The sequence below is a fragment of the Citrus sinensis genome, chromosome 6 (assembly GCF_022201045.2).
Source record: "Citrus sinensis cultivar Valencia sweet orange chromosome 6, DVS_A1.0, whole genome shotgun sequence".
Taxonomy (NCBI): Eukaryota; Viridiplantae; Streptophyta; class Magnoliopsida; order Sapindales; family Rutaceae; genus Citrus; species Citrus sinensis.
In genome coordinates, this window is record NC_068561.1 from 15250797 (window position 1) to 15263187 (window position 12391).

The 12391-nt window shown below is 34.3% G+C and overlaps 1 protein-coding gene across 1 annotated transcript; it reads left to right on the plus strand.

Annotated features, from left to right (window-relative positions):
• The first annotated feature begins 2310 nt into the window (after positions 1-2310).
• On the plus strand, positions 2311-4410 carry LOC127903113 (uncharacterized). The gene is made up of 4 exons (XM_052443779.1): positions 2311-2509; positions 2666-3350; positions 3568-3673; positions 3769-4410. Exons 1-4 carry the CDS (start codon positions 2311-2313, stop codon positions 4408-4410), a joined length of 1632 nt encoding a protein of 543 aa, XP_052299739.1.
• Positions 4411-12391: the final 7981 nt, after the last annotated feature.

Below are 12391 nucleotides of genomic sequence, written 5' to 3' on the forward strand. Positions count from 1 at the left end.
TTATTTATTCGCAACTTGAAATTTTTGTTCTTATTTTTCTATATCTTCACTCACATGCAGTCCAAAAATACAGGCATTTTAAGTGGTGCATTACTTAAACTCAAAACACTTGCTGCTGCGACTCTGTTTTTTCTGCCACATTTGAGGTCGGTTTCAAACTTTTGTGCATGTGATTTACTGTCATTGTTATTTAAAACTAAGAATGTGCATTTTTTTTAGTTTCTGAAATAAACTGTTAGCTCCGTTTCTTAACTTTGAGCAATAAGTTAGTTGATTTTGAATGTACTAAAATATGAAATTTGATTTTAGCTTTTGCCTTTGTGATTAGGAGATGATTGTTTGGGTGTTATATTGGCTGAATGACTGTGTATTTAGTGGTTACAAACTATTTACATCTCTGTTTCATGTAAAGAGAGGCAAATTTTGTTATATAATCCTACTTGTTTATTTATTCTGTTTTGGTTGGACGATTTGTAATAGAGACAATGACTATGATATGAATTAATTAAGTTCGTGGTTGTGAGTATTTTGAGATTGTATAAAGTTGATGATTTGTGTTTGATTCAATAAAGAAATGCTTGTTTTAAAGTAGTTCTGCATGTTGTATTTGAAGTTAAAAAATGATTTATAGAATCTTAAAAAATGGCTTGCAAAGTGGTATGAAGACATTATTTATTTGAACTCTTAACTTTTGTTAGTTACTTGACTTATGAATTAGTTCGACTACTTAAAAAGCCATTAGCACCCATCTTACCTATTAATCTCCTATTTAAGTTTCAAAACTTATTTTGTTTCAATTTCAGGATTTTGTCTAAATTATTATTATAATTAATGATTTATAGGGCTATTAATGATTTTCCAGAATTATAAGTTTATTATTACAACTATAATCATAATAACATTGAACTTTAAATTAATCATGCAATTTAATTAAACTTAAACTAACATTACATATGTGAACAAGTAAAATATTTGAAATGGACAGAAGTTGGATAACTTGTGATAGATAGTCTGTAGAGTATCGTTCTGGAGTTGCTGATTTCTTAGATTTTGCCTTTTTGAATGCTGAAAATCGAATGTCAATTAGATGTCCTTGCACCTTTTGTTGTAACATGGAGTTTCATACTCCTCAACAAGTGAAGGATCATTTATTTGAAAAAGGTTTTCTCCCAAGATATATTGTTTGGACTTGGCATGGTGAGACTGACTCTAAATCTACATTTACAAATTGTGAAGACCATTCACATAGTCAAAGATTTAGATGTCATGATTACAGTAATATAATTGACATGGTCGAAGATGCTTACGAGCATTGTGATAGAGATCCTAGTTCTTTTAAGGATATGCTTGAAGATGCTGAAAAGCCTTTGTACCCGGGTGCAAAACATTCAAAGTTATCTAGTTTAATGAGACTTTACAATGTGAAAGGGAACTATGGGTGGTCCGATAAAAGGTTTTCTGCTTTGTTAGAAGTCCTTGCTGATATTTTGCCAAATAATAATACTCTACCTATGTCAATGTACGAGGTTAAGAAAACAATGAAAGTGCTAGGCTTAGAGTATGAAAAAATACATGCATGTCCAAATGACTGCATTTTGTATAGGAATGAATTTGCTGATCTTGCTGAATGCCCAAATTGTGGAGCATCTAGGTATAAAAAAAAAAAAAGATAGCTCAACAAAATTTAGGAAAGGGGTTCCTAAAAAGGTATTATGGTATTTTCCACCTATTCCTAGGTTGAAAAGATTGTTTCAATCACCACAAACAGCTCAAAATTTAACATGGCATGCTAATAAAAGAATTAGAGATGGCAAACTTCGCCACCCAGCAGACTCACCAGCCTGGCAACTAATTGACAATAAGTGGCCAAAATTTGCACAAGAACCTAGAAATCTCCGTTTAGCTCTCTCAACTGATGGGGTTAACCCACATAGTACACTTAGCACTACTTATAGTTGTTGACCTGTTATATTAATAACATATAATCTTCCTCCATGGTTGTGTATGAAGAGAAAGTTTTTGATGTTGTCACTTTTGATATCTGGCCTTAAACAACCTGGAAATGATCTAGATGTATACCTAGCACCTTTGATTGAGGACTTAAAAACTCTATGGGATGTTGGTATTGATGTTTATGATTCTTATAGAAAAGAAACCTTTAATTTACAGGCTGTCTTGATGTGGACAATTAGTGACTTTCCAGCATACGGAAACCTCTCTAGTTGTACTGTTAAGGGCTATTATGCTTGACCAATTTGTGGGATAGACACTTGTGCGTGTTGGCTGCCACATAGTAGGAAAATGTCATATATGGGCCATCGCCGCTTTCTACCACTCGATCACCTATTTCGGAAACTGAAAAAGGTTTTTAATGGGAAGCAAGAGTGGAATGAGCCTCCTAAAACTTTGTATGGTGAGGAAATCTTTAATATGGTGGAAGATATAGATATTAAGTTCGGGAAAAAGAAGGCCAAAAAGCGAAAACATGATGGCGGTGGTGGTGGTGGTGGTGATGAGAACATAATTGAAAAATTGTACAAAAAAAAGTCAATCTTTTTTTAGTTAGATTATTGGAAGCATTTATTAATTCGCTATCAATTAGATGTGATGCACATTGAAAAAAATGTGTGCGAAAACATATATGGCACATTACTTCATCAACCAGGCAAAACAAAAGATGGGATTAATGCTAGAAAAGATCTTGAGTCTTTGAAGATCAGGAGAAAACTAGTTCCTGATGAAACAAACAAAAAAAACAAAGTCCTACCTCCAGCTCCTTATACTTTGAGTAAAAAAGAAAAAAAACAGTTTTGTGAAACCTTGCTGAGTGTGAAAGTCCCTGATGGGTATTCTTCCAATGTCCAAAACCTTGTTTCAATAGATGATTGTCGGCTTCAAGGCCTTAAGTCCCATGACTGTCATACTTTGATGCAACAATTTCTACCACTAGCCATTCGAAACTGTTTGCCTATAAATGTGAGAACGACCATAATCAGGATGTGCTTCTTTTTTAATACATTGTGCTGTAAAGTGGTAGATCCTAATACTCTTGACCAATTGCAAGAGGAACTTGTAATCACTTTATGCTTACTGCAGCAGTACTTCCCACCTAGCTTTTTTGACATAATGATCCATTTAACAGTCCACTTAGTTGAACAAGTTAGGTTATGTGGGCCTGTTTATCTTCGATGGATGTATCCTTTTGAGAGACAAATGAAAACTCTCAAGGATTATGTTCGTAATCGCTACCACCCTGAGGGTTGTATTGTAGAAAGTTATATTGCAGAAGAAGCACTTGCATTTTGTGCTGAATACCTCTCAAAATTGCGATGTTATTGGGCTGCCTACTGGTTGTCCAATTGATTTATCTATCGAAAAGCCTTTGGGAGGTGCAAACATAAAGGTGGTTGATGATCCTTTGTTGGCACAAGCACACCGGTGTGTTCTAATGAACACCCCTGAAATCCAAATATATATCGAGTAAGTTGTTAATTTTTCAAAAAAATATTACTATTGTATTATTAGATTAATATACTAGTTTTTAAATCTTAATATGTTTCATTGTAGGGAGCATATGCATTATTTGGCATCAAGAAACCCTTATAAGGCAAAAACAAATATGTGGTTGCAAAATGAACACATACGAACATTTTCTGGTTGGTTACAAGCAAATGTTAGAATTACTTAACTAAATACAATATAGGATATAAACTTAACAAGATTTTTCTACATGTTACTAATTACTGTACTTGTTAAATTAATTTATAGGTGGCACATGATAAAGCAAATAATGTGCCGATTGACGAAATAGTGTGCTGGTTAGCAAACAAACCACGCTCAAGCGTGGTGACCTTCTCTGGCTACGAGATAAATGGCTTCAATTTTACAACGAGGGACCGAGACTGTAATCGTGTGACCCAAAATAGTGGTGTTAGGGTTGTTGCTAACACTCTACAGATTTCAAGCTCAAAAGATAAAAGTCATCATTTTGGAGACATGACGTTTTATGGAGTCATTGATGAGATTTGGCAGCTTGATTATCTAATGGTTAAAAAAACACTTTTCAAGTGTGATTGGGTAGATGATAGAGGGGTTTGCACTGACAATTTAGGTTTCACTGTAGTTGATTTAAATCGGATTGGCTATAAATCTGATTGCTTTATTCTGGCTTGTCATGCAAAGCAAGTATTTTATGTAAAGGACCAGCTAGAGAATAATAAATCAATAGTTTGTTCAGTGACCGACAAAGCTTATAAGTTAAATGGGGAAAGATGTGAAGACGTGGATGTATTTTCTCCATTATCTAACAAACTTCCAGTATGTGAGTTGGATGAGAAAGATGATGAAGGAATTTATGACAGAAAAGATTGTGATGCTATTCCAATAGCTATTGATTTAGAAAATCAGTGAATGCATTATTGTAGTTAGTTTCCAGCACCAATTTTCAAAGTTTTCCAGTAAGTGATTTATTTACTTCATTATATGCTATTGCTCTTGTATTAACTTATTAATCTAAATGATATACTTATTTATTTTAATCATTTTCAGGATTGTAGGAGATGGCTGACGATGTTGAGTTCACTCTTCCGGAGCTCGACGGAAGACCAAGGAGAAGAAAACAAAAAAAAAAGGTTTGCAAAAACAAGAAGTTAGTCATGAAGCTGCAATTGAGTACAATTCTTATGGTGTTCCGGTTGGAAAGGGAAGAAATGATCTTAGGAGTTACATTGGAGTCATTGTACGTGAAACAATTTCAATTTTACTTGATGATTGGAGGCGTGTGCCACTGGAGATGAAGAAAACTTTGTGGGTTCATTTTCAGGTTTTGTTTTCTTGTTTCATAGTATGTTTAAAGATTTTATATAACTTCCAGATTTTTTTAAAGTTGTTGCTAATCCATGTTATTGGTTGATAGAAAAAATTCAAATTGAGCTTGAAATGCAAAAGCCAAGTATTAAAGTGGATGGGGGTTGCATCAAGAAACTTTCGTTGTGAACTGGCAACTGAATTCGTTCTACCTAACAAGGACGATCGAAAGTCACTAAGGTTGCCTCCTATTGAATATCCAAGCATTAAAAAAGAAGATTGGAAACTTTTTGTTGACAAAGTTTTGTCTGAACAATTTCAGGTGTGTTGTTTGTTAATATTACCTGATTTAATTGTTGGTAGTTACTAATAATCAGTGGTAACTTTTTGTTCTTCATATAAACTGTTTGTGCAGGAAAAAAGTAAGAAGGCAAAAGACAAAAGAGCAAAGAATGTCTACAACCATCGCTTGGGTAGCACAGGATATGGTGGCATGTTGTATAGAAAAGTAAGTGTGGTAATATAGAGTAATTACAGTAACATAAGTAATCTAATGCGTATAATATAATAGAATCAATTATTTATGTTTTATGTCACCTTGTAACAGAAAAAGGAGAATGGAGTTTCTGAGCGGGAGATTGATCGCAGTGAAGCTTGGTTAATGGCACGAGCAGACCGAGATGGCAAATATGCTTCTGATGTGACGCCAATTGCTGAGAAAATAGTAAGTCACTTGTATACTTAATTCTTATGAATTTTCTTTATAATATGTGTGTGTGGGGGTAGATATTAACGTACATATATACTGCTTTTTGTAATAATTGTATGGCAACATTTACAATTGATAGAAACTCAGTAAGATTTCATCAAAACTTATTTCTTCGCATATTAAAAGGTTAAAACTTGTTTGAGGTGTTGTCTTGTAATATTTTCTGTAGTTTCAATTTGAACTGTATATGGATTTGCTCTTTGTTAAAGATTCAAGAAGGATATTAGTTTAGTTTAGCTGATGTCTTGTACTCGTAATTGCGGATTTACAATATTTTTTTTCGTAGAATGAGCTGAAGAGTCATGTTGAACAAGGAACATTTCAATCACAAGGGTCACATGACATTCTAGGTGAAGCTCTTCAGAAGCAGCCAAATGGTAGTAGGGTGCAAGGAGTGGGGCAATTCGTCACCCCATCTATGTACTTTCATGTCCCTGATGCCACTGAGTTAGCAAGAGAAAGAAAGATGTATCAAGAGAGTTTCCAATTCATGTCTGCTCAATTAGAACGCATGAATGCAAGGTTAAATGCGTACAGCAATACTGAAGTTGGAAGTTCTAACTTTCCTAAGCCCAAAACTTCCACTGGTGTTCAGATTGACAATGATCAACTATCCCCTGAAACTCTTGGAAAAAGAAAGGTATATGGCCTGTTACATGTCATTATTTTATTTCCATTTGTATATGCATGTATTACTACTAATGGTATGTATTTTGATTATTGCAAAGGCTGATTTCCCATCGGGTAAGTCGACTCTAAAATCTGTGAAGAGTAAAATCAAGGACAGTCCCACCACAATTTCCCAAGCAACTCCTCAACAAACCCCCGAAAAAGTAGACTGTGAAATTACTTCAAAGCCCACACCGAGAAGATCTCCTCGACTAACTCCTAAAGTACTAGATAGGCAGTTCTCCTGTCATGACAAAGTACCCAACAAAGAACCACCAGTCATCAGACCAGCAGAAGTAGCCAAAAAAGAACCCAGAGTCATCATACCAGCAGAAGTAGCCAAAAAAGAACCCTGAGTCATCAGACCAGCAGAAATAGCCAAAAAAGAACCCCGAGTCATCAGACCAGCAGCAAAAGACCTCAATGTATGTGTGAAGAATACACGGGCAGCAGCACGATCAAGAAAGAATGACAGGAGTGAATATATGAACATGTTTACCATGTTCATCGAGAATTCTTTACCTCGATTGATCAGGATTCGACATGACACAGCAACCTTTGGTGAAATTTGGGAAACACACTTGGACAAAATGATTTGTGCTGAAATCATCGAGTTTAAAGAGGTCTCAAACTGCATCATTAACATATGGATCAAGTACGGTAAATCATAACTTATGTTTTAGTAAACTTGACCCTATTATTTTGTTTCCTATATTCAAACTTACTTCGTTATATATATTTGTTTCCTCTTAGACACCTGTATGAGGAGATGGAGAGCAATGGAAGTACTAAACCAGTTCAGTTTGGGCTTTTTGAGAAGCTATATCCAAGGGTCAGTTTCAAAGACAGGACTCAATACATTTCAAAACTGTTAGGCTTGGCAGAATTGGGACAAGTCATTGTATTCCCGTATAACCCTGGGTATAACCTTTTTCATTTGCTAGTAATATTCTTTAATTTGTAGATTAATCACTTTTACTTGTAATTCATGTGTGAGAACAATTTTTACTTTGTTTAGTGCCCACTGGGTGTTATTGGCAATTGATATGGTGAGACGTACAACCTATTACCTTGATCCTTTGGAAGGTAGTCCTGATGAAGAGCTAATGCAGATTGTCAATCAGTTAAGTTTGTTATTTGTATCTTTGATCATGTTATTTTATTTTATGTTTTATGCTAATTATTTGCTAACGTTAGCTATGTCTCTTAATTGTAGGGGGATTCGAATACATCAGAGTTTAAATTCTGATACAAAGGCCAATGTTCAATGGATACCTGTCAAGGTAAAAATCAGACAAACCTAACTAATTATTGTTAACGTACAGTAAAAAATTAATGTAATTTTGATCTTGTAGTGTCCGAGGCAGCGGAGCAGCTTTGAATGTGGTTACTATGTGATGAAATACATGCAAGATATCATCACAAATGTGAACGTTCTGAAAAATAATGTAAGTATTGAAAATGATTTTTACAATACTGTATCATATTGTTTTAATTTATTGTGAAATGAATAAGCTCAAACACCTGTGTGCTTCTTTACAGTTATCTTTTTATTGCGTATTGTATGCATTTTATAAACTGTGAGGGTACTTATAATGGTGACTATGTTGCATACTGTTGAATAGATTATATGAATATCCATATAGACATGAATTAGGATTTGGGATATACACAATGTACTGCATATCCCAACACAAAACAATTGTTTGGGTTGCAAAGTAGTTGTTAGTGGGGATGTGCTATGGTGTCGTTGCTTGTACTTTACTTTGATGAGGATAAGTTGTCATCCTAATTAAGGTTTTGTATCTACATCCATATTTGTATTAAATCGCGTACTGTTGGGGTTCACAAGTTGCTTCAGCTATCAAATATTATTGTTGTTGGGGTTCACAAGTTGTTTTTTTTTTTGGAATTACCATGATCAGGATGTTCAGTATTTACCTATATAATTTTGGATAAAACAGTAACATTGTTGGAGTTTATTTGTTGGCTTTAATTGTTAACACACAAATGTATTTAAATGAATGATAATTAAGTAGTTTAGTCAAGGATTTTCGGTGAATAACTTGTTGTTTTAAAATTAAAGTTCAAGGGAGTTGAGGAATACACTGTCAAGGACCTCTCGCGACTTCGTGATCAGTGGGCTACATACGTTGCCAAGTTAATTACAGCCTACAATCGCGAGATAACATACAAGTAATTTATGATTATTTTTCCTTAAAACAAATCTGTGATTTATTTTTTGTGGTGTGCTAATTGATTTTATATACTTGTAGGTGGAAAAAAAATGAAGGCATATGCGGACTCCAAAATCAGTGACTCCAAAATCAGTGACATTGTTATCTGTTTTTTCTTCTTGGCTAAATTTTCCGAAATTAATTTAGTACTTTATCGTGTATACTACTTGTTCAAAGCTTAATTTTGTACTTGAACATGTTTTTTACCCCCAAACAATGATGTATTTGAACTATTTTAATTTAACTGATGTATTTGAAATGTGTATTATGTGAATTGCATTACAAGATTTGGTATGTTTAATATATTTTGGGTTTATTTTAATTGTAAAATAAACATGAATAATGTCATTAAAAAAAATAAAACACAACCGGTATAGCACCGTTAATACTGACACTAATTATTTAAATGACGATAAGAATTTTTGATGTTATTGAGTCAGTGGATTCCTGATACTGTAGTCACATAAATCAGTGACATGTAAATAGTATCATTAAATGCTAACGCGATTGAGTCACTATCCTTGTGACTCTCTAGTGACACAAAATACTGACATAAAAATAGTACCAACTGATACTAACATCATAGTATCACTATGGTGGTGATACTATAGTGACACAAAATACTGATGCAAAAATCACTGACACCAAAGATTAGTGTCAGTGTGTTCTGGCTTGAGCATTACTGACACAATTAACAAGTGTCAGCAAAAGTAATTACTGACACTAAATTGGTGTCAGTAAAGCCCATTTTTCTATTAGTGTTTCCGGGGAATTTGAGCCTGCTAAGAAATTTGTGAAGGTCATTGAACCTGGTATTGCCTTATTTATTTTACTATTTTAAATAGATTGAAAACTATCTTGTTCTCTTATTAGCATTGCACCATGATTAATAATAGCCTGTAACAAATATTCTTTTTTAAGCCAGTAGCGACTGAGGATCTTCATAATAGTAAATTATATGTCATTATCTTTTCTGAGGTCTCATGCAGACGAAAATACTTAAGTCATAAACAAAGAGGATGATAGATTGTTAATGCACAGCTGATGCAAGATCAGATTCAATTGGACTCCAGGATGATTGATAGATGAACAATCAATCAAGAGCCATCTCAAACTAATAAGATTAAACAAAGAAACGAGATCAACCACAACAATGAAAGAAAACCAGAAAATATGAACACTCAAGAACATAGCACAAACACAAGAAATGATGATCAAGAAGAGAGGCTTACACTTTCTTTATTAGAGAATTTAACTCAAATTTACAGAGATGTTACATGGTACAAAACAAGCTAAGACTTTTCCGTAAATCTTAGTATTCGACAAGATACAAGGCCTTAAATACTACCTAATACTCAGGTTACAAAACCCAAAAATGCCAAACTTAAGCTAACCATTCTCTTCTCCCGCTAAAACGTACAAGTCAGATATTAAGCAAATAATATATCCCTTAGATTTTACAAATGAACCTTGAGAGTTCACAAATTCATCATTTACCCCCCAAAAAAATAGAATGTTAAATTAAAAAAAAATTATCTTTATTATTGGAGGGTCCTATTATTTGTGTATGATAGCGGTTTAAGGATCAGTTAGGCTCCGAATCTACATTGATATTTGTTTACGCTTAATTTTACTTAGATTTGATTTACACTTAGTTTGGGTGCTTTAGCAAGTGTCACCGAATTTGGTTAAAACTCGATTTCAGCAAATAAATTTATATTTTACGGGTAATTGGGCTAAATAAATAATTTTTTTCGAGATGTGCTATGGTTCTTATGATTTGTAGTGAGTTGAGGGAAGGTAGCCTAGTTGCTTTGCATTAGAAACTGAATGAAACAATGTTTGGATCTTGAAATCATGAAGTAACCTATAAAATAGAGATAATAGAGGTTAGAGGTGAGGTCAATGGTGGTTGATGACCATACTTTAATGTTCAAGTCAGTTTTTTTGGTGATTTAACTGATGTTAAGAGTTTAAGAACCTTAGAACCTCAACAACGACAAATATTAAAAGGTTGAAGATGAAGTTTGAGAGAGCAAGAGGGAGATGTCGGATCTCGTTAAAAATTGAACCTGTTAAGCTTAACAGGAGTGTGTTTGACAGTCCTTTTCATCATTTTAAGCACCTTGACAAATTTTTATTGATTTTTCCCTCCTCACATAGGAATATCCTCGTCACTTCTCTTGAATGGCAATTGTTGGCGCGATCAGCAAGCTCTAAGGCCAAGCTGCAAGTGGCGTTTGTTATTTGGATCTTTGTCATGTTGTGCGTATTGCTTGGATAGATTGGTTCGCTCGGTGAGGCGGCTTTAAGATGGCTGACGTGTCTCTATTTAGTTGCATACCCTTTTAAATGAGTGGTGGAGTGATAAATTATGAATTCTTCCTCCAATTGCGCTCCATCCGTCAAGTGCTTGGTTCCATGGTGATTGCTCTACGACTGAAAGTCATAATCAAAGAGAAACATCAATTGCAAGTGGAAATGGGTTACCGTCCATATAATCAATTTCACACAATGTCGTCTATTGTTTTGAGCGTTAAGGAGATTAAGGTGGAATCTGGGGCCTACTTTGAGAAGTCGTCTATCAAGTCTCCTTTTAGGACGAAAATTGGGTAACTTTTTCACACTACTATTTTTATAAGCTATCTTTCAGAGTTTGCTCTACAAAACCAAAGTGTCCACTGCATTTGGGGAGAATGACAACGACACTTCCATGAGTTTGGTAAAATGTTCGCAGAATTATCCTTTTTTTTTTTAAGAAATGATCACATTTGGACGATTTTACCATTTAACAACAGTGTCCAAATCATGTATCATTAGGTAAATCTAAATTATCACCCCAAAAAAAAAGAAAAAAAATCTCTATGATCATTTTTAAAAAACTAGAGATCTCTAAAACCATTTCGTGAAATCAAGGGTATTGTTACGTTTCCCATGGACTTCACTCATGAAAAATGTACAAAGATTAGCATACATCCTGAATCCCTAGGAGTCTTGTCTTCTCTGAAAACTTGAACATCAACAGGCTTCCACCATATCAAAATTCTAAAGCAAATTCCGTAAGCATGATATCCCACTCCCAAACTTCAATGTTTCCAAATTTTCCTTCGTTTCTCATTGTTCTCGTACCTTTCTTCTTGTGTTTTCAAACTTCCGAAAGCCTAAAGTTCTTGGCTAGGGGCTCTTCTCTATCTATTGATGACAAATCAGACGTGTTAACTTCCCCAGACAAAACATTCACGTGTGGATTTTATAGTCTTTGTTGAGATGTAATTAGTAATCTAGTAAATTGAGCAAGAAGTTTGAAGGGTTCTATGGTTTGTTTTCTACATGAATTAAAGAGTAGCATTTATGCTTGCAATATGGCTTGGGAAATCTAAAGAATGATTAATGTAATCCTCAAACCCGAGAAAGATGGAATGGAAGAAAATAAGAATGCTACTTGGGAAATTTTAGAACGCTTCATTTATGTGAGAACCTGGGATGCAAATGTAAGAGAGATTGTAACATTTTTCAATTTTTGGTTTGACATTCTGGAAGAAAACGGCTTACCGTTTCTAGAGAAAACGGAATTTCAGAGAGCATGTTTTCTGTTCTCCAGAAAAAGGCTAATCGTTTGGAGAAAACGACTAACGGTTTATTTTCAGAGAGCATGTTTTCTGTTTTACAGAAAACGGCTCACCGGTTATTTTCAAAGAGCAACTTATGTGACATTCTGGAATAAAACGACTCACCGTTATTGAGAAATCGGCTAACTGTTTTCTTCCAAAGAGCGCGTTTTCACGTCAATTGGAAAAACAGTTAGCAAGCTTGAAAATTCAATTGTGAATGGATGTAAATTTCAAACCAAAAAGAGTGTCTTTGAAGAAGTACCATTTCTAATAATTGTAATATTTCATATAAACACGTT